Source organism: Sander vitreus, chromosome 13, assembly GCF_031162955.1.
Source record: "Sander vitreus isolate 19-12246 chromosome 13, sanVit1, whole genome shotgun sequence".
Lineage (NCBI taxonomy): Eukaryota > Metazoa > Chordata > Actinopteri > Perciformes > Percidae > Sander > Sander vitreus.
In genome coordinates, this window is record NC_135867.1 from 22,728,802 (window position 1) to 22,755,641 (window position 26,840).

Consider the following 26,840-nt stretch of genomic DNA (forward strand, 5'->3'; position numbering starts at 1 on the left):
GTCGGACAGTCAGGCAGCAGACACGGGAAGTTGTCCTGAAGGAATTTCTGACAGTAATGGAAAATGTTGAGGGTCAGGACTGCAGTGTACTGTAGAATAACCACAACTCATCCTTATTAGAATATAGAAGTGGTTCCTATCAAACCTTTTAAGACACGAAGGTAACGTTAACGGTAAAATCAATGAGTTCTGCGGACACCAGACGTAACGTTAAGGCAGGATACAGAAATGGAGGGGGAACGGTAAGAGTTAAGCACACGGGGAAGATCCGTCCACGATTTCTCAACTGGTGGTTTAGAGGTGTTCCTTTTCAGTTTTAAATGTAAAAGTTAATGATAAGTTAACTTGACCTGGAGTACCTTTATCAATAATATGTAACATAACCGGTTCTCAGCTTTGATTGGTTGGTTCGTATTCAAACGCGTTGTAGAATGTTTTATAAACCTGTGACCGAATAACAATACCGTAATCCAACGTTTAATGCGCCAGATGAAAATAGTCCCTACAATGCGGGGAAATGTAGCCAAATGTAGTGGCTTAATTTGACAACGTATTTCTACCTTGCATAGGTAACAGTAACACACACACACACACACACACACACACACACACACACACACTCTGAGGAACGTGACTTAAGTAAAATTGTTGTGGGCCACTTTTAAATGTACTTGAAGATCAAAATATTTAAATAATAACGTTACCTATAAGTATAGTTGCCAACATTCACTAAATTGCCAGATTTCTGACTGGAGTTTGGTATGAGAACAAGAGGAGGGATACTATAACCAGGTGTCACAAAAATCACTTTAATGTGTTGTTCATCATCTACCTATATACGATTTTTGTAGTATTTATGTTCTTCAGCCACTTACTGTTTCATTATATAACATACTGCTATAACATGATACTTGTGACAAGTGTACAGTGCTAGTGTAACTGCATGTGTTAGATATGTCAATTGAATGCATTGTGTACTTGGATATTTTTCGTGTAGGTATGACAATAAGACTGTTCACATGGTTTAAAATCGCCTTACAGAATGATGGGATGTAGGCTACCTGCTATTGGATTAAATCTGTCTACACAAATGTAATAAGTTGTCAGTTGGGCGGCAGGTCCAGGCCATGTGATCTTGGCAGGATAAAGCTGACTTCCATTTGTCAGTCTGAATTGATTGTGACTGAATGAATTACACATGACACATTGACCACAATGTTTCTGAACAAATACATGTAGCATTGCCCATGTAATACTATTAGCTTTTTTAGGTCGCTAAAGTAAGTGTCAATAAAACTAGCATGTCATGTAAGAATTTATATTTAATTTACTTATGTAATCTATATGTTTGACACATCTCTCAAAGCCAAGAATACAGTCTTGAACATTTAATGGCATCGAGATGGGATATTTTAAGTGCTTCATAGCTTGGGAACGTTTGACAGATTGTATGAAAACCACATTATGTTATAATAACAAATATTTTGATGCACAAAACAAGATCTATTTTTGCTGTACTGTTATAAGTATGGAGCTCGGAAATGTATCCCTATTTAGAAAATACTGCCTTTGCGATCAGACTTGACGTAATGATGATGATCAGAGGTTTGGGCACAGCTGTGTGATTTTCTGGTTTTATTTTTACAAATTGCTTCATTTACTATTGTTTTCCATGTGCAATTACTTGGCATGACTTACAAGGTGTCACTTCATATTTTAAACACAATATCACACTTTGTCTCATTCACATAGGGGAAAGGATTCCTCCAGAAGGTCCATTCTCCTCACCCGTGCCTAAATGATTCATTGGAGGGAGATATCCAGGCCTTCCTCATTGATGAAGACCAACTCCACACTTATGACGACCTCACCAAAGTTAACCCAGTAACCCCAACAACAGGTAACCAGTGGGGCTGTAATGTCACTAGGCCCTTTAGAGCGCATGTGTCAAACTCAAGGCCCGCAGGCCAAATCCGGCCCCTCGTAGATTTTGATCCGGCCCGCATATCAATTTAGGTTCACAAAACATTTCAGCCCACCTACTTTTTTTCTCGCTTTTTCAAAGTTTTTGTCACTTTTTTGTTACTTTATTCGACGATTTTGGCGCTTTCTGCGATGTTTTTGCGCTTTTTTTCTACGATGGCTACCAAACTTCTTTGCTGACTTTTTTAGGGCTTTATGTCAACTGTCAACTGTAAGTGAGTATACTATATGAGACATGCAATCATAAGGTCAAAGATATTTGACTTTTTCAATTAAAATAAAAGCATGTCAATAAATTCTACATGTCTGGCCCTTGATGTGATTCTCATTTCCAATGTGGCCCTTAGTGAAATTGAGTTTGACACCCCTGCTCTAGAGTCTCTAAATCACTTGATAAACATGGTGCATCATGAAGCTTCCTGCTTGTAGTGCTTGCTGTTTCAGCGAAGTGGTATGTAAGAAGTCATTTCTCCTATTATACATTAAGGGTAGTTTTGATCAACAAAGTACCCCTTCCACTGAATTTGATGGCATACATCTTGAAATCTCTACTGCTGCATGGCAGTGAGTGCTGCTGCGTGTTTGATATGTTGCATAAACTTTGTCTTTATTTACAAAAACACAGCCAGTGTGAAACAATGTTTTCCAGCTCATGTCACCTTGGATTGCAGCATTTTGCTGTGTATTGTTTAACCGCGTCAAGATAAAATCTGCAGGGATGATAAAAAAAAATAAATAAAAAAAAGGTGATGCATGAATGACTGCTGTGAAACCCAAATGCTGCAGTGTACACACTGAGAGGAACAAAGTGTGAACCAAGGGCATGACTTACTTTGCTGGCAGACACGTGCATCACCAAAAACGATAACTCTTGTATTCCTTATACATTTGTAATACAGTAGGGCCAACGTGAAGCATTCAAACGATTACAATAGTTTACATTTCCAGGTGGCCTTAGTTTCAGCTCAAGGTAGACAACATAACAGCACAGCTTATTAACAGCAGGGGTCAGGTTAACGGCATGGAATTGCTGTAGGATGTTTTCTTTCAGAGCTCTTGGACTGATTATGCTGCATCTGAAATATGGATCATGTTATTTTGTATATATTATAGAGAAACATATTTTTGTCATTTTAATGCTGCTGTGTTCTCTTGTACCTGCCTTAGGTGGTTTTATTCTGTAAAATATTGGCTTCTGTGTTTTTTTCCTGTTAATTAATGATACTTAATATTTTCCTCTGGTAGTGCTGAAATGCCTGCAGGCCAGGTACAGTGTGAAGGTGTTTTACACCAATGCTGGCTGCACCTTAGTGGCTCTTAACCCCTTCCAGCCATTCCCAGACCTCTACTCTCTGGATGTGATGAAGGAGTATCACTGCGCTCCTCAGCCCCAGGTATGTATTTACAGAGTCAAGGCTGTCTTTCACTGTAATTCAGCTTACTTGTGTACCTGTTTATTTCTCTATAGAGTTTTTTTTAAATTATGTTGGTGGGGAAAGATGGATGGTGGTTCAAGCAGGGGTGTAGATGTTTGTGGGGGGGGGTTGCGGTGGGTGCATTGTAAGAGTTTGGCTTATTCAGGGGGTTTGTGGTCAAACATAAATCCTCGGGTTCCTCGTCTGCCTCCTTTTATCAGAAACAGCTTCAAAGTCAAACTCATTAAAGTCTGGAACCTCCTTGAAGGCACCGGTGGCTCTCCCCGAAGTCTAAAAATGGCCAGCATCTTAATAAGTCTGTATTTTTTGCCAACAGGAGTTCAAACCACACATCTTTATTGTGGCGGAAGAAGCCTACAGGAATGTTCAGGGCCAGCTGGAGCCAGTGAACCAATCATTGGTGGTCAGCGGTGAGAGCGGTGCAGGAAAGGTAAACCAAGACATAGTGTGTTAAGCTTACAGAATAAACGTAACCTACTACATCAATCAGGGGTTCAAACTATCAGTTGCTCTTTTACTTACAGTGCCGCAGATTGTGGTATTTGCCCATTTGCAGTATATCGACTAAATTACGCATTTATAAGCTGGCTGGTTTCAAGAATTTTAAAGACCCCCTCCACTCAAAAATGTATTTTTCTAAAGTCTATGTCCCTTAAAACATCTGACCTATATACTGACTTGTATCTGTGCAAAGTTTGTCACTAGAGAGGTGTTCAACATTCGTCAGATGGCAGATACGTCATCAGATTTGAAAGCCAACCGCTGTCTAATATACAAACGCCAGAAAAGAAACTGAAACCTTCAGTGCAGAGCGGACTTGTCAGTAGAGATGGTCCGATACCATTTTTTGCTTCCCGATTCCGATACCTGAACTTGCGTATCGACCGATACCAAATACCGATCCGATACCAGTGTGTCATATATTTTATTATGTTTTAACAACTGTATACTACTATCTCTGTATGGATGTGATATTATTTCTATCTTTGTCGTCGGTCTGGCTCAGGTTAAACTCTTTGTGAAACATGAACAAACACAAACAATTAACGCACCAGAACTTCTTCTTTTATTCTCCAGTTTGACAGTCCGTTATAACGGAAAAATAACATAAACTACTTTAACGTAGATTTTCTTTAGGGCTTTATTACGTGGTATCGGATCGGTGCATAGACTCCAGGACCGATACCGATACCAGCATTTTAGGCAGTATCGGAGCCGATACCTATCGGTATCGGAACATCTCTACTTGTCAGTACAGAGAGACCCACCCACATATCATATAATATCATCCTAGCTGTTGTCAGACGCTGCAAGTTAAAAGCTAACAAGCCAACAACAATGCAAACAAATAAAAGATGCTAACTACACTTACCATTCTGATTTGTCGCCGATTTTTGTGCACAACAGAACAGACTCCTAATGTGAGTCTGGGTGTGACACCGGGGTTCTGGCTGCGGAACTCCGGCGAGAAGCCTCTTAAAGAAATACAAAAAACCTCCGAAAAATCTATAAGGAAGACAGTTTGCATGAACAGCGATCGTCAGAATAGCGACTGGCAGTTGATCACCGATCAACAAATAAATAAGTGGTTAATGGATTCAATTAAATCGTTAGTTGAAGCCCTAAACAGAGAACAGAGGTGATGGCTGTAAATTGGGTCCCGGGGTCCGTAGAACCAATCTTTAGTGGCCCTGTGGTTTGTTTCTTTATAGACATGGACGTCTCGCTGCCTGATGAAATACTACGCCACTGTGGCGGCCTCGTACTCAGTGTTGAAGAGTCAGGACACAGTGGAGAGGATAGAGAGGAGGGTGCTGGACTCCAACCCCATCATGGAAGCTTTCGGTGAGATAACTGATCGCTGGTGTCTTGTTAATGTGAAAATAACCACTGTGCACTGTCACTCAGTCAAAACTCTACTCTCCATGTAGGCAATGCCTGTACGCTACGGAACAACAACAGCAGTCGCTTTGGAAAGTACATCCAGCTCCAGCTAGACAGGTAATTAGAATTCATCCTGCTGCACTTTCTTCTTCATCACGTCCAGGCCCGGATCTAGGCACAGGCATTCTAGGCACATGTCTAGGGCCCATTTGCCACTAGAGGGCCCATTATAAGGGAAAAGTCAAAATATATTTTTATAATACCTAAATAAATAAAACAGCATAATAATCATGTGGCAGTTAAAAGTTATCTTGTTTATTCACCAAATAACAAAAGTATCCATTTGGAGGGGGCCCGAAAAATGCAGTATGCCTAGTGTGGTCTTTCCATTGAATCCGGCTCTTCACGTGAGAAACGTATCATCAGTGTACAGTTCAGTTTAATCAGTTCAACGTGTTATTTTTACATGAAGATGTCAGCTGTTAGTGGGGGCGTCCGTGCAAACATATTTGCTCGAGAAGACCAGGGTGGCTTGCCAACTGGCTAACGAGAGGAACTTCCACATATTTTACCAGGTGAGTTAACGGCCGCACAAAACCTTATGTGTGTATATTAGTTTAATATTGACCCATTCATATGTGAAGCAGATGTAAATTCTGAGAGCATATTGTTTTTCCAGATGATGAAAGGGGCCACGGATGAGCAGAGAAAGGAGTGGAAGATGCCATGTGGCCAGCACTTTGTGTGGCTGCCAAATTCTGAAAAAACAGTGGAGGGTTGGTCTTTATTTTTCATGTATATTTAGGCATGTTTTTGTCTTATATTCTGTAGGGATTTGGGATTCTCACAAGTTCTTTTCGTGTAATGTTTTATAGAGGATTGTTTTCACGAGACTGTCGCGGCAATGGTTCATCTGGGCATTAATGCAGAAAGGCAGAGACAAATATTTAAGGTAAGGTACTCATCTGACTTAGATTTAACCCCCTCTATTTAACATTTTTAAACACTATAGAAACATGTAATGACTAGTTTCTAACACACTATAATGTAGTTGTAAGCAAATGTATTAATATACAGTATTTGTCATCAATGATAATTTCGCCTATGAAGATTACAACTGTGTTTTTTGCCATAGTCATTATCTGTTTATACACCAGCATCCAGTTATGTGTGCCCACAGGAAGAGCTATAGTTTTGGCACAATAGATCACTTACATCTGCTTACAACTACATTGTGGTGTAGTTTCATACATGCAGCGTTATAAACTATTTATTAAATGTTTATATACCGCTCAGGAACGCTGAAACTATATATGTTTTCATTGTCTTTCTTTTTCTGTTAGCATAGAATTGAATTTTTGCAATGTATTACAGATATTGGCAGGGATTCTGCAGTTGGGGAATTTGAATTTCTCCTCTTCAACGGATGAATCACAACCATGTAACCTAGATGAACAGTCCAAAGGTATCGGATATGATATTTAAACAACTCTCATCACCTCCAGTTATTAAGTTGCTCAAAATCTCCTTTATTTAGTCATTTAAGGCTGACATACATACAGAATGATGCTCAAGGGATTTATTTTAAAAGATACATATAGGTTGCACGATCATGTGTCATGCTGCTGGATTCAAGAATACATTCCCTGACACCCCGCTCCCTGACAATAACTCCCAACAAACATGAGCTACATCAGGGTTCCCCCCAGTGTATTGCAAGCCTGGTGGCAATACACCTACGTTGCCCCCCCACCAGGCGTAAGACACTGGGAGAAAGAAATTTGAATGTATTTTTATGAAGTTTTTTAAACTAGTTACAGTCAGGGGTTGGAAACTTAGATGTAGGCATATTTTCAAATCTCCAGTTAGCTTTTAGCACTGACTTAATGTAGGGCCCTATGGAATCTGTTTTATAGCAATTCCTTCCATGATTCTGTTATCACAGAGACTATTGGGCTCTACATTAATGCTGCCATCAGTCTGTGACTGGCCCCAGGCGGGACACTTGCCACTGGGCTAAACAACTTATCTGGGGGAAACCCTGTACATAGTTAACAGCTTCCACTCGTGCCTGTGTTAGACTTCTTGCAGAGGGCCGCGGAGCTGCTGTGTGTCCCTGCTGAGGAGCTTCAGATGTGTATAAGAGTGAGGACGTTGAAGGCGGGGAAGCAGAGCGTTCTCAAGCCCTGTTCCCAGGCAGAGTGCAGCATGAGGAGAGACTGCCTGGCCAAGGCCATCTACGCCCAGTAAGAATGAGGATTTGATCGTCAAATAACACAGCAATGTGATAATATTATGTGAAAAAGGACCGGTCATGCAGGAACTTGTTTTTGTCCTGCGATTTAGACTCGGTTGTCGTCAAACACTCCTTTTCCACTAGGGCTGCATAGTATATCTTTTTTATTTTTATTTATTTTATTTTTTTTAATCGTCATGGCGATATCAACTGCCGCAATAAACACATCACGAAAGTCTGCGACACATCGCGGAAGACGCTACACAAAATAAATCAGTAGAAAACTGCACTTTTAAAACTTTTTCATTCTTTTTTTGCGGTGCCTTTTATATTCAATTCAATGATCAATAAAATAAAATCAATTATTACAATTTATTGATAAAAATCAATAAAAGAATGTTGGAAATGATTTCCTTTCATTTGTTTTAAATTCAACAAGCAATTTGTTGTATTTTAGCAGAATACTGAAAGCAGCAGAAAGGCAGAACTGAGTACACTTCAATATCTGTTTATTTATTGCAAGTAATATCGTTATCGCAAATATTCAACCACATTATTGCATATTTTCCTCATATCGTGCAGCCCTACTTTCCACGAAACACTCGAAGGTGAAACCATCATGCCCCTTTGTTTACAAACAGTGATGAAGATATGTCTGTTAATCACTCTTTATATTCACATAATTTATGTTTTAAGTAAGAGTTTGTGTCTTTTTTTCCCACAGATTATTTGAGTGGCTGGTTACAGTCATCAACAACAGCATATGTGCAGGCACATCCACATGGTGCAACTTCATTGGTAAAAGCATTGGTGTCTTTTACTTCATGGAATGTGAATACATATCTATTTGTATATTTTTTTCCCTCTGTTTCTTTTCGTAAGCTCACGCAGTCCTCTCTACTCTGTGATCTCCAGGAGTTCTAGATGTGTACGGGTTTGAGTGTTTCCAGATCAACAACCTGGAGCAGCTGTGCATCAACTACGCCAATGAGAAACTGCAGCAGCACTTTGTGGCTCATTATCTCCGAGCTCAGCAGGTACAACGCTACTTTCAGCTTTATTATCCCGAAGGAAATTTGATCCGCAGCAGGCATCAAAAATCACATCAAGGACGATGGCAATCGTAAAAATATTGACAACAGCGACAAATACAGAACCATTCTATACCACAAATGAAAACAAGGTACACCTGCCACACTGAACCAGAAGTTAAAAAAAACAAACTTAAAACATTAGAAACAGCACAGTAAATAAATACATGCTGTAAGTGCTGTACAGAGTCAAGTAAAACTTGAATGGAATAAATCAATAATCAATCCAAGCTATCTAACACAGATACACATAAAAGCAAGTAAGTTAAAGGACCCATGGCATGAAAATTTCACTTTGAGTTGTTTTTTTTTAACATTAATGTGAGTTCCCCCAACCTGCCTATGGTCCCCCAGTGGCTAGAAATGGTTATAGGTGTAAACCGAGCTCTGGGTATCCTGCTCTGCCTTTGAGAAAATGAAAGCTCAGATGGACCGATCTGGAATCTTCCCTATGTGTCCTCATAAGGAGGAAGGTGACCTCCCCTTTCTCTGCTTTGCCCGCCCAGAGAATTTGACCCGCCCATGAGAGAGAGAGAGAGACATCATGGCTTGCAAACGAGCGAAGGATGGCAGTTGGTCAAGTCCACACCTCCTCCCTTTAGCTTGCCCCCCCTCTCTCCTCCTCATTAGCATTTAAAGCTACAGAAACCGAAATGGCATGTTCTAAGGAAAGCTCATTGTGGGAATGGCTCTAGTGGCTGTGAGAGACTTGGTAACAGATACAGTATTAGGGGACCACTAAGGTCTATATAAAAGAGACTTCAGATACAGTATTAGGGGACCACTAAGGCCTATATAAAAAGAGACTTCAGATACAGTATTAGGGGACCACTAAGGTCTATATAAAAGAGACTTCAGATACAGTATTAGGGGACCACTAAGGTCTATATAAAAGAGACTTCAGATACAGTATTAGGGGACCACTAAGGTCTATATAAAAGAGACTTCAGATACAGTATTAGGGGACCACTAAGGCCTATATAAAAGAGACTTCAGATACAGTATTAGGGGACCACTAAGGCCTATATAAAAGAGACTTCAGATACAGTATTAGGGGACCACTAAGGTCTATATAAAAGAGACTTCAGATACAGTATTAGGGGACCACTAAGGCCTGTATAAAAGAGACTTCAGATACAGTATTAGGGGACCACTAAGGCCTATATAAAAGAGACTTCAGATACAGTATTAGGGGACCACTAAGGCCTATATAAAAGAGACTTCAGATACAGTATTAGGGGACCACTAAGGCCTATATAAAAGAGACTTCAGATACAGTATTAGGGGACCACTAAGGCCTATATAAAAGCATCCAGAAGCAGCATGTCATAGGACCTTTTAATGAATCAAATTAAGCTTCTCGATGGCCACAGGAATAAAAGAAGCCCTGGCACGCCATGTTATTGTTCAGGGCATTCTGAAATGGCGGCCAGAGGGCAAGAGACCAAATTTCTTAAAAAGTGGGTGTGGTTAGGGCAGTTAAGAATTTGTTGAGCCATGCAGGTGACACACTTACAACACATTTCCTGTAGCTGGGCTTGCTGCACCCCGATCACCTTACCGTTTCCATATCTCACGAGAGCCGCCGTTTCTCTGCTTGTTGGGACGTGCAGGCCTCAGACATTCAGGAGGCTTCTTCAGTCGTTGTGAAATCTCTGTTGATCGTCAACAGAACAACTTGTCATACCTTTTGTAATGTGAAGAAATGTATTTTGTTACTTGAATCCTTCTGCTTCTATCTCTGTTTTTCCCAGGAGGAATATGTGTCAGAGGGGTTGGAGTGGTCCTTTGTCAAATATAAAGACAACCAGAGCTGTCTGGATCTTCTAGAGGGAAGCCCTGTCGGTGTGTTTTCTCTGCTTAATGAGGTATGCTGGTCATTTTCTTGCGTTTATTATTATTATTATTATTATTGTTGTTTAAGTATCTGATAAAAATAACTTGCATAACCCACACACTCAAAAGCAAACGCAACAGCCCAAACTAATAATGGCAAAACAAACAAATCCGAATACAGAAACTTGGACAATTCCATAACTTCTCTGGCCCATTTGCCGTTAACGCCCACCAAAATAAAATAGTGCTAACAAGCGAACGTAAAGCAACAGAAGTCAAACTTTCTTTCTTCTTCAAATTAAACATGAATTTTATTTCGTTTAATGTTTGCTTAAATCGCCAAGTATTATTGTTTGTACGGGATACAGTACTCAAGGCAATAGAATACAAACCTAACCATCTCTTTGATTTTCACCCCATAACGGGGACAAAAACATGTATCGACACACAATGTAAAATCAATCTATACACCTGTCTCCAAGGAAGTGCTTCATCCAACATTTCTTCCCATTAGAGAAGACATTTATACCATATTTCATTTAAATCATATTCTTTTGAAAGAAGTAATACAATTTATGGATTTGTCTTTTTACAGTGTCATTTTTAATAGAACGGCATACAAGTAATTATCTTTTGACACTTTGTTTCCATGCAGTCATTTTCTTGGTTAATCCGTACATTCATTTACCATTAAATATATGTATTCTGCACTACGTGGCGGTAGAAAACTTTTTACATACCTGTCCTATAGGAGAGTCGTCTTAATCGAGCCTCGGACCCAAAGACATTCAGGGTTCGTTTGGAGAAGGAGCTCAGTGATAATGCCAACATCAGCTGGGACAAGTTCAGCAAGGAGCCACACTTCACCGTGGCCCATTACGCTGGCAAAGTCAACTACCAGATGGAGGGGATGGTGGAGAAAAACAAGGTGTGTATTTAAAAAAAAAAACTTTTGAATTGTGTTCAGAAGGTTGACCGCCGGCATCCACTCATCTCCTGCTGGATTCTGTGTTTTAGGACCCAGTGCCACCAGAGCTTATTAACCTGCTGCAGAAGTCTGACAGCCCCCTGCTTCACCAGATCTTCACCGACAACGAAACTGAGAATCCAACTACCAAGGGGCTCAGTAAAGTCACTGTGGTCTCCAAGTTCAAGGTGGGAGACAACTAGGGCTGCACAATTAATCGCAATTTTATACAAATCGTCATATGGACTAAGTGCATATCCAAATCGCGGGAGGGGGGCAATATAATGTTAAAGGTAAACGATGTGTCAAACCATTCTGAATGAAGTATTGTGGTGCTACAGAGACTTCCCGGCCTACAAATCCTGTCCTACAGACTAAAGAAAAAAATCTTTGTTTGGTACAGATCCTCCCAAAAGAAATCACACTATATTCATTTTCATTTTTTTTATTTTAATATTTTTCAATGAAAATGAGAATAATTATACAAAAATGATCATTACGGGCGCCCGGATAGCTCAGTTGGTAGAGCAGGCGCCCATATATAGAGGTATACTCCTCAACGCAGTGGGCCCGGGTTTGACTCTGACCTGGGGCCCTTTGCTGCATGTCATTCCCCCTCTCTCTCCCCTGTCTTCAGCTGTCCTGTCAAAATAAAGGCCGAAAATAAAAAATAAAAGAAGATCATTCCCTCCAATATCCTGCATCATATCGCAATATCAGTCAAACTCATCACAATTAGATATTTTCCTCATATCGTGCAGCTCTACAGCCAACGAAGGCCTTTATCACCAGGGTTATATTAGCGTGTTGAAGCCTGTAGAGTTCCTCCTGGGACAGTTTAGTCATGGCCCCGATGATGTTAATGTCTGATCATAGAACTCTCTGGAGAGCCTGATGAAGATCCTCCACAGCACAACTCCTCACTACACTCGCTGCATCAAACCCAACCCAGACTGCAATCCGATGAGCTTCAAAAAGGAGGAGGTAGATGTTCTAATTTTTTCCAGCAGTATCACCAGCAGTACAACAATGAGATGCAATGCTTTCTTTTTTTTCACAAAAAGGGAAAGGTTTTAATGGTTATTCCCCGTCTGCTGTCAGGTTATCATGCAGCTGGAGGCCTGCGGGATTGTGGAGACTATTCATATCAGTGCTGCTGGCTTTCCCATAAGGTGAACAACAAAATTCTCTATCAACTCTTAATCGTAATGTATTGCTTTGTTTCTCTTGAATGTTGGCTGACTTGTCATTTCTGTTGTACAGAATTCCTTTCAAAGGCTTCATGCAACGCTATGGACTGATAGCAAAATATTCACATTTCAAGTCGGGGAGTCATTGTGTTGGTAGGTTCAGTTTGTTGCAAGATCGATTTTAAGGTCAATTTTGGCATGTTTACTGTGGACAAAGAGTGATTCTATTTCCTCTCTTTAGGTCTGTTATTCACCTTTTCCTTCATTTGCCCTCTTAGTACAGTGGGGCAAAAAAGTATTTAGTCAGCCACCAATTGTGCAAGTTCTCCCACTTGGCCTGTAATTTTCACCATAGTTACACTTCAACTATGAGAGACAAAATGAGAAAAAAAATCCAGAAAATCACATTGTAGGATTTTTAATGAATTTATTTGCATATTATGGTGGGAAATAAGTATTTGGTCAATAACAAAAGTTCATCTCAATACTTTGTTATATACCCTTTGTTGGCAATGACAGAGGTCAAACGTTTTCTGTAAGTCTTCACAAGGTTTTCACACACTGTTGCTGGTGTTTTGGCCCATTCCTCCATGCAGATCTCCTCTAGAGCAGTGATGTTTTGGGGCTGTCGCTGGGCAACACAGACTTTCAACTCCCTCCAAAGATTTTCTATGGGGTTGAGATCTGGAGACTGGCTAGGCCACTCCAGGACCTTGAAATGCTTCTTACGAAGCCACTCCTTCATTGCCCGGGCAGTGTGTTTGGGATCATTGTCATGCTGAAAGACCCATCCACATTTCATATTCAATGCCCTTGCTGATGGAAGGAGGTTTTCACTCAAAATCTCACGATACATGGCCCCATTCATTCTTTCCTTTACACGGATCAGTCGTCCTGGTCCCTTTGCATAAAAACAGCCCCAAAGCAGGATGTTTCTACCCCCATGCTTCACAGTATGTATGGTGTTCTTTGGATGCAACTCAGCATTCTTTCCCCTCCAAACACGACGAGTTGAGTTTTTACCAAAAAGTTCAATTTTGGTTTCATCTGACCATATGACATTCTCCCAATCCTCTTCTGGATCATCCAAATGCTCTTTAGCAAACTCCAGACGGGCCTGGACATGTACTGGCTTAAGCAGGGGGACACGTCTGGCACTACAGGATTTGAGTCCCTGGCGGCGTAGTGTGTTACTGATGGTAGCCTTTGTTACTTTGGTCCCAGCTCTCTGCAGGTCATTCACTATGTCCCCCCGTGTGGTTCTGGGATTTTTGCTCACCGTTCTTGTGATCATTTTGACCCCACGGGGGTGAGATCTTACGTGGAGCCCCAGATTGAGGGAGATTATTAGTGGTCTTGTATGTCTTCCATTTTCTTATAATTGCTCCCACAGTTGATTTCTTCACACCAAGCTGCTTACCTATTGCAGATTCAGTCTTCCCAGCCTGGTGCAGGTCTACAATTTTGTTTCTGGTGTCCTTTGACAGCTCTTTGGTCTTGGAGTTTGGAGTGTGACTGTTTGAGGTTGTGGACAGGTGTCTTTTATACTGATAACAAGTTCAAACAGGTGCCATTAATACAGGTAACGAGTGGAGGCCAGAGGAGCCTCTTAAATAAGAAGTTACAGGTCTGTGAGAGTCAGAAATCTTGCTTGTTTGTAGGTGACCAAATACTTATTTTCCTGAGGAATTTGCAAATAAATTCATTAAAAATCCTACAATGTGATTTTCTGGATTTTATTTTCTCATTTTGTCACTCATAGTTGAAGTGTACCTATGATGAAAATTACAGGCCTCTCTCATCTTTTTAAGTGGGAGAACTTGCACAATTGGTGGCTGACTAAATACTTTTTTGCCCCACTGTATGTGATTCTCAGTTCTCTACATTCCTGGGGACTTTTTCCACTTGGTGTATACAAACAGGACTTTCTAACAAAATGTGCAACTTCTTATGAACTTTCCAGGTAAATGCATGCACCTCTGTCTATCAGAGCTTGCTTTGCATGTTGTTTCATGTTTCTTTACTCATTAGTGTGTGCTTGAACTGTATTCATCTTAACACACTGCTCAATATGTCAACAACTATTGGATGGATTGCTATCACAATTTGTACAGACATTCGTTTGCCACAGAGGATGTAGCTTACTGACTTTGGTGATGCCCTGACTTTTCCTGTTGCGTCACCAGGAGGTCAAAATTGTAATTTGTCAGGCGCCCTGGTAGCTGACCTGGTTGAGCGTGCACCCCATGCACTAAGGCTCTGTCCTTACCGCAGCGGCCCCGGGTTCGAGTCCGACCCGCAACCCTTTCAATGCATGTCGTTCCCCATCTCTCTACCCGGTTTCCAGTCTTAATCGGTCTTAAAAGGCCAAAAAAAAAAAAAATTGTAATTTGTCCAATACTTTGGTTTATGACTCAATACCTGCTAAACTAATGACATTTCCATCAGCCTCAGCTGTACTTTGTGTTTAGTGCTAATTAGAAAATGTTAGCATGCTACTGCACACTGAACTAAGATAATGAACATGGTGGGGCTGTGCAATTAATCAAAATGTCATCGCGACTACGATTTCGGCTCCTAATGATCAACAAACAGTAAAAGTATGGAGGGAAATTTCACAGTTCAAGGTGGTTTCACTGTTGATTTGTTGAACAGTTTTTTAAGTTCAATACTTGCTGCTAAACATCAGCATGTTAACATTTCCATTAGCATTTAGCTCAAGTACAGGCTCACAGTGCCAGCATGGCTGTAGACTCGAGACTTGAGATTGGTTGTATGAATGTTGAAGTAAGCTGCTCACTAATCCTGAATGCTGCCAACTATGATCAGCTTTGTAAGGTTCGTTGAATTCAGTGTAATCATTCAGTGTCTGGGGAAGCTGTGCTGTTGATTCGGATGGATTTCTCTGTGCTCAAACGCTTACCCTGTTGGCATACTGTCAGACAAATACTATGTGGTAAAAGGGAATCTCTAGACAGCTACATTGCTGCTCTGCCCTTACCTGAATAATGTCTCCAGGGCTTCACTCTAATTCCAATTCCTCTCTGTCTCAGATGTGGAGGCTGACAGCAACGATGTTTTTCGGCAAGCGGTGGAAAAGCTCCTCAGGGTCGTGTTACAGCACAAGGCGTTTGACCCCTCGCACAAACTTGACAGTGAAAAACCCAATTCATGGGTGCACTGCGGAAGGACTAAAGTTTTTCTTACCCAGTCGATGGTCAGTAATTATATACTGTACATACGTAGGTATCCTCACTAGGGCTGCACAATATATCTTTTTTTATCGTCATCGCGATATCAACTGACTCAATAAACACATCGCGAAAGACACTCTGAGATTTTTTTTGTGTCAGTTAAAAGAAAATATCAGTAGAAAACTGCACTTTAAAATGTCATTCTTTTTTCCTTCAATGTTCAATTTGTTAAACATTCAATAAAAAAAGAATGTCAGAAATGATTTCCTTTTTTGTTTTAAATTCAACAAGCAATTTGTTGTATTTAAGAATACTGAAAGCAGAAGAAATTCAGAACTGAGTACACTTTAATATCTGTTTATTTAGTAACGATATTAAGTAATATCGTTATCGTGATATTCAACAACGTTATCGCATATTTTCCTCATATCGTGGAGCCCTACAAACACACATAATTTGTATGTATAACTTGATAGCTTGGGAAGTAATTTGCAAATGTACTACGTATTTCTTTTAGCCTGACAAGCCAGACCCACATCAGGATGTTGGGTCTGGGAACTCACCATTGACAGGGCTCAATCAGAGGGGCGGGATAAATGGTTGTCTTTCAAATTCTCTCTGCACGCAATAGGATAGAGCTACAACCAGGCCGAGCAACGAAGAAGGTAGCAGAGCTAGTTGATAGATTAAACTTTTGCCGTATCCAGTCTGCAAAACTCCAAACACATCTTCCTTTTTTAAGAATGACTTCAGTGCCGTTCTTGCCGTTCTTTTCTCAAAGAAAAGCTTAACTCCAAGTCTTCCAGAGTCACGGCCAAAGCCAATTCAAAAGACCGCTGTTCGCCAGCAGCATTAGCCATAAGCCCGCCCACTCACTCTATACACAGTGTGATTGGCCTGGCCAGTTTGGTTTTTCTAGCTCGCAAGCCAACGGAGAGTTACTAGACGCACCCTAGATTTCTAGGCTATATTTATTTTGCAATCTGGTAATTTTGTCCTCATTGGGTGCTTTAGTTTAGTGCTGCACGATATGAGGAAGACATGCGATAATGTTGAATATTGTGATAACAATATAACTTAAAGTGTACTCAGTTCTGCATTTTTTGCTACTTTCAGTATTCTGCTAAAATACAACAAATTTCTTGTTGAATTTAAAACAAATGAAAGGAAATCATTTATTTTATTGAACAAATTGATCATTGAATTGAACATTAAAGGCAGCACTAAAAAAAAGTGACAGTTACATTTTAAAGTGCAGTTTTCTACTGATATTTTCTTTCAACTAACACAAAACAAAACTCGGAGTGCCTTTCGCAATATTTCACAGCCTATCGCCATGTGTTTCTTGCGTCAGTTGACATCATGATGGCGATAAAAAAACGATATGTTGTGCAGCCCTACTTTAGTTACTTACAAGTCCTGTAAAGTAAATAAGGGCTCTCTGGTCTTTTTTTGGAGTGCTGACCTGTGTGGCTGTTGTCTCACAGCTAGATTTGCTGGAGGATCAGAGGAAGAAGATCCTGTCTCAGTGTGCCTTCTCAGTTCAGTGCTACTGGCAGCGGTACCAGCGCCGCAGACGTCACACCCGCCAGCAGTCTGCTACTCTTATCCAAGCAGGTAAACCCTTAATGCCCTGGCCAGCTACTACCTAGTGGAATCAGTAGAGCTCTGTGGCCTCACTTACACTGAGTCTGTCAGGCTGACACTGTTTATCCTATCAACGGCATCATAAGCTGCCACGACAGCTCATTTGATTAAATGTTGGGTTGTAAAAGGGGTGTAAGGATGCACTCAACTCACGATTCCATACCATTCACGATTTTAAGTTCACGATACGCTTTTCTCGCGATTTCTTTTAACAGAATGAGCTGTAGACAAATGACTGAAAACTATTCCTTTATTTATATAAACTGTGCAAAACAACAGATGTGTCCTCTCATCAAAAGTGCAACAGAAATTGTATTTTATCTTAAATAACAATTAAATAAAAAATGGATAATAAGATTTTTAAAAGCAGACATCAAAATAAATAAATGTATAACAAAATCTCTTCAAATAAATAAACTTAGAACACGTATTGACGTCTGAAGTCAAACAAGTGAAATCAATAGTAGATTAAGCCCTAGGCCGTTTGCATCAGAATTCGTTTTATTTTAATTTCTTTTATCTCAACCGGTTGTAATCTTTACACATTTATATTGATTTTGAACCGATCTAAGAGCATCGTTACAGTCCTATTAAATGTTAATGACAGGGGTTGTTTTGATACTCTGAATGGGAGTACATAAACATTTGTCCCCACAATGCACAGATAACACTTGCAGAATGAATGGCTTGCTAATGGAATGACTGTGTTTTGTGCCTGCTGCAGCGCTGCGGTCCTGGCTGGTCAGGAGGCGGGTCCAGAGATGGAACAGAGCAGCTGCAGTCATCCAGAACACCTGGAGGAAGTGGAGGGTGAGATTTGGAAAGAATATATATCATATCTTGTGTTTTCTTGCTCATTCTTCATGGCTCAAACTATACTCTGTGGCTCCAGTGCGAGCTGCACGAAATCTGATCCTCAAGTGATGTCACTTGAGTCAGCGTGAGTTGGGGCTGAAGACTACAAGTCTGAAAACACACTCCTCATCTCTGCCTGAGGCTACATTGCTGCTAATAGAGCTCAACAGTGACCGCCCACGTTTTTAAAGGCTCTGGTTTCGGAAGTGTTTTTCCCCGTTCAATATCTCCATTGACGTTTCATTTAATGCTTATATTCAAGAGTTTGAAGCCTGGAACCAAGCCAACAAGCTAGGAGATGAATCGTGAACATAAAACATTTGATTTGGCACAAAATAACATTTTGAAAACGGCAAAAAAAAGGCAAAGGCACAAGACTGTGTACAGAAACGATCATAGACTTCAACGGTAGACGCTCGCTCTAGCCGTTCGGTAAACATTTCCTTGGTAACCGCGAGTTCCACCTATCAGAGACGTCGCTGTTACGCTTAGGATTGTGGGTAGTGTAGTATTTCTCCATAAGATTGCGAATAAAACATGTTTTTTCTGAAAACAAGGTTGATTTCATTCAGACTTCTGGCTTCTACAGGAGCAAAAAACTTTCATTTCACAAGCTGGGAGCTCGTGGTCACTCCACCTCGGAGGGTTTGGACATTATGGCTGACAATCAAAATCCTTATGGAGAAAATCTATGGGATTTTTACTTCCGGAACCACACTGTTGAGCTCTATATCATAACACATTCAAATCTTTTGACGGTTGAGTTGCATCATAGGTAACGTAGGGCCAGTTTTGACAAGGAATCAGAATGTGTGGACTAAAAGGGTTCTGCTGCATTGACTTTTTTTAACTGTCCATCTTGAGTCTGAGGATGTTATAGGAGAGCAGTGCTAAATCTCTCCAGGGACGACCTTATAGCCTTTTGGCTGACTGGTGCATGTACAGCAATGTTTATTAATGTCTAGTGGCACTAAATTAACACATAAATAAAGGTGGAGTTATGGATAATATGTAAATTAAGTTTTGTTTTTGTGGCAGGCCCTATTGAAATCCTTGGCTGAGGCAGAACTGGATGATGCAAAGGACTTTGTGAGGGCGGACGATGCGCCAGCATTGGACCCTGTTATCAGGGAGCGGGGCTTGGTTCAGCTCTCTTCCATCCAGGAGCCTGTCACAGTGCGTGGGTGGCCCATGGGCCTGGCTCTGGCCTCGGCCCCGTCCATCACCATGTCTATGACAGCCACAGGCTTCCAGAAGATGATGTCTGTGATGGCCTCCCTCAGCCTGCCCTCCACCAGAGGGGGGTATAAGGTGGAGCCCAACCAGTACTCCCAGGGACTAGCCTCCATACGGGCTCAACCCAAGGTAAGGGCACATGCACACAAGTTCTGTTAAATCTCCATACGTTTTTATCATCTGGATGATTTTTATGATTGGGTATTTGCAGTGGTGGAAGAAGTATTAAGGTCCTTTAGTACTAAGTACTAACACCAGATTGTGTAAAAATACTCAAATAAACAAATAAAGTCCGGCATTGAAAATGTTACTTAAGTAAAAGTATGTGAGTATCATCAGGAAAATGTACCTAAAGTATTAAAAGTAAAAGTACTCAACACAGAAAACTCCTCACATTTTAGAAACTGGAAATGAAAGCATCAAAACAAGCTTCATAAGTGCCAAAAATTAGCGTTAAAAGTGTCAAGAAAAGCTTCAAAAACATTCAGTGTTTAATCGTCTAATCATTTCAACTGGACTTGTAGGCCGTTATATTGTTGGATATTTTATAAACTACATGTGCTTAGTGTGCAATTGTAATTCTTAACTTGTAAAGTAACTAGTAACTAAAGCTGTGAGACTTAAGGCCCTGACACACCAACCCGACGGCTGACCGTCGGCAGAAAAGGCAGTCGGACTGATTAGTCGGCTCCCCGAGGTCCAAAAAGTGCCTCGGAACACACCGAAGCGACGTTGACTTGAGCGTACGTTCTGTGCGTGCGCGACACGTAATAAAAAAAATTAAAACCGGAAATGACGAACGCGTCACGTGGGTCTGGCTTCTCCAGCTGACCGATAATGGCGGCTTGTTCGAAATATGATCTCGTATTTTACGAAAATAGTTCACTGAAACGTGTTTCTGAAAATATTTTAAGCGAGAGATAGGCCATGCAGTTGCTGAATCTGTCTTCATTTCAGATCGACAAAGGTCAGTTTAAAAGATTTTCGTCAGATTTTGAGAGGCGTTCGTCACTCATCCCGCTCGTCATTTCCGGGTTAGCACTCCACCAATCACATTGGTCATTGAGTCCGACTGCCCGCCCTCCAACCCAGCAAGTCAGGTCAGCCAAAATGAAAGCCGACAGCTCCTCGGACGGACGACGGCACGGAACACACCGAACAGACTCGAGTCACCGACCTCGCCAGACTGTCCAACGGCCGATAATCGGGTTGGTGTGTCAGGGCCTTAATGTTGTGGAGTAAAAAGTACAATATTTCTCTCTGAAATGTAGTGGCGTAGATGTACAAAGTGGCCTGAAAAGAAAAGACTCCAGTAAAGTACAAGTACCTCAACATTTGTACTTAAGTGTAGTACTTGAGTAAATGTACCAGTGGTCATATGATATTCTTTTTCCTTTTCTACTCAGAGGTCTGTAAAGCTGCACTATCGGCGATCTCCACTACTCTATGCTGACAGGCAACCAGACATGAAGAGTGACGTCACAGGGTTCAACGCGATCCTCCTAGAGAAAACTTTGTAAGAGTTCCCCTCTATGCACGACACTAAAGGCTGATGTCACGGACACAGATTAAGGACAATCTGGCACCCAGTTGTTTTTCCATAATCTGACACAGAGGGAACAAACCTGCTATTTTATGATGTAGTTTTGTTAAATGTGTTTAAAGTTTTTATTTACAACTTTTTTTTTTTTTTAAGAATGCCAAAGTTTCATTTTGCCTCTCAATTTGTGTTCTGCAAGGGTGCGAAACCTGCACCCTGGCATGATAATATTTGAACTCACCAGGTCAGGTAAGATAATGCACCGTGCCATGAAGCTGATTTACTTATCATACATCATTTTTAGTTGCATTCAGGCTCTAGGGACAAAAAAAAAAAAAATCATCTCTAATTCAAAATCTCAGACAGTAGACTGTCCAGAAACACTGACCACTGACCTGCCACACCTGAGATAAGAAATATAGAAAACAGTGAATGGGGTGTAGGTTGTGGTGATGTTACTGCAGGACGAGACCAACTCAGAATCATTTTTATGAGTCTTTGTCTGGAGAACTGAAGTGACATGGCACAACCTTAGCGCCTTTAAAAACAGAGGACTGCAGGCTTTTGTCTCACTGCTGCCTCTTTGGAACATCTTGACTATTGATCAAAGTATTGAACCTTTGACGAGTGCCTTTCTTAAAATCTACACTCAAATGACAAATGGGCTGTTAGTGTATTTATTTAAGGGTGATTATTTATGTGTGATTTTCTAGATTTATTTTTGGTGTAAAAACACATGGGTCAGATGCAGATATAATGGGGGGAGGGGGTAATTAAGCAAGTTTTGCACATGTAAAGCACATATTGCACATTAAAACCACACACAAACAGCAACAGACAGACATGAACAAGCTGACACATTACTCATGTGAAACAGGGAAAGGATGAACCCAGGTATATTTAAATTGCTGCTTTTTTTTGTTTGATAAAGAGTCTTTCTTATATGCGTTGTGTAAAATGTTTGACCAAACCACTTCCTGTGTGGATTTTAATCTGCTGCAGTCCAAAGCATTAATGCAAGCACTGTATAGTATACCAAAGTATTTTTTACACTAGTGTTTCATGTGGGAGAACAAATGTCTCATTATAGACAAAAAAATTACTAATGTAACTTAACACTGATTGTTTGTCATCCTAGCTTTTGATCCTACACATACGTAACCTTCCGGGACAGCTCTGTTGATTCTTGCTTATCTTCATTTGCCCGTTAAATAATTTCTTCTTTTAACCTTTTCCAGCTGTTGATTCACTGAAATGTCAGAGTCATTATGACAGTTTGTAATCTGAAATCTGTAGTTTTGTTAGCAGGACCAAGGGATCATTGTACAACTTGTATTATGTTATTTAAATGTCCGTTTTGTTGAAATAAACGTCAGTTATAGAACGTTTGACGTACGCGTTCTACAGTTGACTTCTTTTTTTTAACAACACTGTAAAGCCTTTAGTATTGACTTAACAATTTATATAGTTTTTAAACATTTCAGTGTTTATTTGAACATGATTCTGTTGCATGACAAGGCACAGGACAGGAAGTTAGATCAACAAAGAAATACAGTGACTACACAACTTGCTTATTCCAAGACTTTATACATAAATATAATCGAAAGTGATCTGATAGAAAAACCAATGCAGGCGCTATTTTACAAATCGTCAGCTTTGTTGGCTGTTAATGATTTTGTTTAATTATTGACAATTTTCGAACACTGATCTGAAAATTCTACAAACAGAGGCTCCTGCATGGCAGCCTTCATCGCATCGTCTTTGCTGTCTGCACTGTCAATGGAGCGCAGTAACTGTCTCAGATGGGGGTTGCACAGAAGATCTCTTAGCTCTTTTGACTGACCTGCAGAGAAATAAGAAAACATGAATTACCCACACCCGACTTTTTAAAAAAAAAATATATATATTTATATACTTAAAGCGCCCATATTATGCTCACGTTCAGGTTCATAATTGTATTTTAAGGTTGTACCAGAATAGGTTTACATGGTTTAATTTTCAAAAAACACCATATTTTTATTATACTGCACAGCTCTCTCTCACTGCTGCGGATCCTCTTTTCAGCTGGTCTCTGTTTTAGCTACAGAGTGAGACCTCTTTTCTTCTTCTGTACTATCTTTGATTGCACTCACACATGCTCAGTAGCTCAGATGTAGATCATGTCAGCTAGCTAGCTCCATAAACAGTAAAAGAAAGGCTGTTTCTCCACCTTCAGTCAGTTACAAGGCAGGATTAACTGGGAGACTTCTAAATGAGGGCGCACATGTAAGTAGTTCTTTTGTAGATTATGGTGAACTTGTGTGTGTTGTAGCAGTACTTTGCTATTGAGAACGAGGTAGCATGCTAACGCTACGAGCTAACGGTTGCGGTTAGCCAACTCGTTTCGGCTTGTGACATCACAAGCCGTTGATGATTTTGAACAGCTCACCCAGAGACTGAAGGCAGGACACATTCAGAAACTGTATCTCACTCAAAACAGCATGGATGGAAGTTTGTATGCGTGTGGAAGCACCAGAGACACAAAAGAACACCCCAAATCCAAGAAAAAGTGTTTTTTTCATAATATGGGCACTTTAAAGCGTAACTCTCGCCAAAATGCAACCTAGGGTCTTTTTGTGAACGTACCCCAGTCAAACTTTTGTTTTAAAAGCATATTTAAGACAGAATCGCCACTTTCAAGATTTACCGTATTTTCATTTTTCGGTCAAATGGCCTTTTGAATGGGAGAGCTAGGGACACTTTTATGCTAGCCTCGAAATAGCTATTTTTAAAACACTAAGAAGGCTCGACTCCAAGTATCACCAGTGGCTCTACACATGAACTCGAGCATTGAGAACACAGCATGCGTTTGTGTACGCAGAGTTTACTAAAAAAAGGTTTTGAGCAACTCACGTTAGCAGTTGTTGTTTACGCTATCTGCCATTTTCCCAGTCAAAAATCTCCATAGGAGGAAATGTCATTCTTATATGAGGCTCCTTTTTCAACTGCAAGGTCAATATTGTGTTTCACTAACGACAGAACAACGAATTATCTGTGCATTTATATGGAACTAAGCTTTTGGAGCATGCTATTTCCTCCCTCGACTATTTTTGACTGGCTCGATAGACGGCGACCGGAAGAACAACCGCTACAGTGAGCTGTTAAAACCTTTTTTTAGTAAACTCTGGGTACACAAACAATGTTCTCAATGCTTTTGTTCGTGTGTAGAGACCCTGGTCATACTTTGAGCATGTTGTATCACTCATGACACAACTCATGTTGTGTCGAGCCTTCTTAGTGGTTTAAAAATAGCTATTTCGAGGCTAGCATCAAAGTGCCCCTAGGATTCCCATTCAAAAGGCCATTTGACCAAAAAACGAAAATACGGTAAATCTTAAAAGTGGCGATTCCGTCCTAAATATGCTTTTAAACGAAGGTTTGACTCGGGTACATTCACAAAAAGACCCTAGGTTGCATTTTGGCGACAGTTACGCTTTAATCGAGGTGGTCATTAGCGTGTTAGATGAAGGAACATGTGGTGATGCTGCTGTGTGAAGAGACAGACGAAAGGCACTGTCAGATTAATACCTAACAGCTGGAGCCTCTGCAGAGGCACTTTGTCAACAATGTCCTCCTCTTCCTGCAGAAGATCCTCAACAGTCCACGTCTCTGCAAAGACAGGAAAGCAAAAAGTGCCTTTCACACAGGGCATTGGAAAATTGTGAAGGTTGAACTGTGGTATTTCAATCACTTCATCTCACAGCCTATCTTTGCTGTCACTTAAGTGGGATTTATGCTTCTGCGGGGGCTCTACGCAGAGCTTATGCCATAGCCTAAAGTAAGTGGCCTGAAGTTTATACTTGTGCGCTGGTGTCTGCTTCGCTCTAGCGTATCCCTTTAAGAGCATAGCAGAGCCGGCGTGTGTGTATGTGTATGTATGCGTGTGTGTGTGTGGAGTGTCTGGTAGAGCGAGTGACGGTGATTAGCTTCGGAGCGAGTACCGACTCTAGAGTTATAGTGAGAGAAACAAAGTGTTAACCCTCTCCGTCTCCTTGATTTCATGTTGTTTATGGAGAGGGAGAAACCGAAAAATAGGTAGGAGGAAATGCAACGCTAGCGGACCAATCGCAGTTGTTGTGATCTGTGTCGCCGTGATGTGTAGTTAAAATTCTTTGAGACGTACATACGTACGTATCTACGGTGTTCATTGAACACAGGACTATAAATTGGGCTTTAATCTACTAAAGGGACAATTAAATTAAAATTGACAACTTTGGAAGAATAAACTATTGTTTGTCCAATACAATCATGCAGTAGTGTAATTCAATCTCTGCATTTAACCCATCCTAAGCATTAGGAGCAGTGGACAGCCACATTCAGCGTCTGGGGAGCAACTTGGGGTTCAGTTAGCCTGATGTCGTCATACTCAGATTCTAGTCAGAATATGAGTCTGATACTGCTCCATTGCGCTGTGATTATGGGGCGTGTTTCAACCGAACCGGAAAAGAAAATGCCTCTGCACTCAACTGGATAGACCTCCAACCAATCAGAGCAACGGAGACAGACGTCACAGAAGCCGCAAGTCAGAGGCAGGCTTCGACAGAGCAGTTTCCGTGTCGTGCGGACGGGTGTGGCAATGTGTATACATACGTGATCGTGGTTCTCTGTTCCACTTTTAAAATGAATGCGCTGTCGATATCTTCTAAAACATCTACACATCTCAATTCTCCAGCGGCAGCCATCTTTGTTGTAAACAAATTCAACCCAAGCGCTCTTTGGTGACGTGGTTGATTACGTTACTGTTGATCATCTGTCCATCGTATAAAGCCCGCCCTGACAATTTGATTGGTCCGAAACAGCTCTGGTTCGAGCATAGTTCCTCCACAACGGATCAAGTCCAGACCGAACTTTCCGGCCTCAAATGTTGTGGGCGGGGCTAAGTTTGGCTGGCATCCAGGCTAGGGTTCAGTGTCTTGCTCAAGGACACTTTGAAATATGGCCGGAGGAGCCAGGGATCGAACCGCCAATTTTGTGGTTGAGGGTCGACCCGCTCTACCTCTGAGCAACAGGAACACAAATATTTCCCACCACATACCCACTCTCTAGCTCAGTGAAATGCACAGCTTGGTGACAATAGATAATCACAGTAGTATATTGTTTACTATCCGTCTAAATACAGTAATTGTTCACAATTTTCATGATTAAAGTGAATACACTAAAATGTCATACAAGATGATAAGCCCTCTGTTTACATGAATTTGACTTTTTGAATGTTTTTTATTACTTTGTCCATGTTGCCCCACCTATTATAATATATTTGATTTGCGCTCTTGCTGGCTGATATGGACACACTATACAAAAAAAATAGAATAACAGGAATGATCAGAGAAATAATACCATACCAGTGTTGAAAGAATCCTTCACTTCAGGCTCAATAGGTGCAGGCTGCTCAACAGGAAGGCAAGTGTCTGTGGGCAAACAAAGAATTTTGATTATGGATCAGTGGATGATGAGCAGCGCCCTCTTATTATGATCGCAGCTTGTCTAAACAGCACATAACTCCATCACTTCAATACTGAGATCAAGCTTATTTACCTTTATGCCTCTTGTAACAGCCAAGTGAACAACTGTAAGAGTAAGAACACAATAATTATAAAAAAATAAATAAAAAGAAATGATCTGCCAGATCATAATAATGATCTCTGTGCAACACTGAAACAAGGTAATACACAGTATATATACACATATGTATGTTAACGTGTTTAA

General features: G+C 40.7%; 2 protein-coding genes across 2 annotated transcripts in view; one reads left to right on the forward strand and one right to left on the reverse strand.

Annotated features, from left to right (window-relative positions):
* The first annotated feature begins 157 nt into the window (after positions 1 to 157).
* myo19 (myosin XIX) lies at positions 158 to 22,483 on the forward strand. The gene is made up of 24 exons (XM_078266361.1): positions 158 to 242; positions 1,753 to 1,900; positions 3,229 to 3,377; positions 3,736 to 3,849; positions 5,132 to 5,264; positions 5,351 to 5,420; positions 5,776 to 5,878; positions 5,983 to 6,079; positions 6,179 to 6,255; positions 6,678 to 6,768; positions 7,384 to 7,549; positions 8,264 to 8,337; positions 8,455 to 8,576; positions 10,385 to 10,498; positions 11,218 to 11,394; positions 11,484 to 11,621; positions 12,310 to 12,417; positions 12,535 to 12,605; positions 12,697 to 12,776; positions 15,677 to 15,840; positions 17,305 to 17,434; positions 18,189 to 18,274; positions 19,358 to 19,684; positions 20,962 to 22,483. The coding sequence occupies exons 1-24, from the start codon at positions 183 to 185 to the stop codon at positions 21,073 to 21,075; spliced, it is 2,913 nt and encodes a 970-aa protein (XP_078122487.1). The 5' UTR covers positions 158 to 182; the 3' UTR covers positions 21,076 to 22,483.
* A 179-nt stretch (positions 22,484 to 22,662) lies between these two features.
* The window catches only part of znhit3 (zinc finger, HIT-type containing 3), a 5,141-nt gene continuing 963 nt past the window's right edge, over positions 22,663 to 26,840 (reverse strand). Inside the window, exons 2-5 of the mRNA XM_078266369.1 lie at positions 26,670 to 26,701; positions 26,477 to 26,542; positions 24,663 to 24,743; positions 22,663 to 22,938 (exon numbers count right to left, since the gene is read on the reverse strand). Of these exons, the coding sequence (XP_078122495.1) occupies positions 22,775 to 22,938; positions 24,663 to 24,743; positions 26,477 to 26,542; positions 26,670 to 26,701 (343 nt within the window). The 3' untranslated portion in view covers positions 22,663 to 22,774. The remainder of the gene's footprint in view (positions 22,939 to 24,662; positions 24,744 to 26,476; positions 26,543 to 26,669; positions 26,702 to 26,840) is intronic.

Coding starts and splice junctions, on each gene's coding strand:
- myo19 (XM_078266361.1), top strand. CDS start 183: ATGAGTTCTGCGGACACCAGACGTAACGTTAAGGCAGGATACAGAAAT. Junction 1,901..3,228: donor CCCAGTAACCCCAACAACAG/GTAACCAGTGGG, acceptor TTCCTCTGGTAG/TGCTGAAATGCCTGCAGGCC. Junction 8,577..10,384: donor ATTATCTCCGAGCTCAGCAG/GTACAACGCTAC, acceptor TGTTTTTCCCAG/GAGGAATATGTGTCAGAGGG.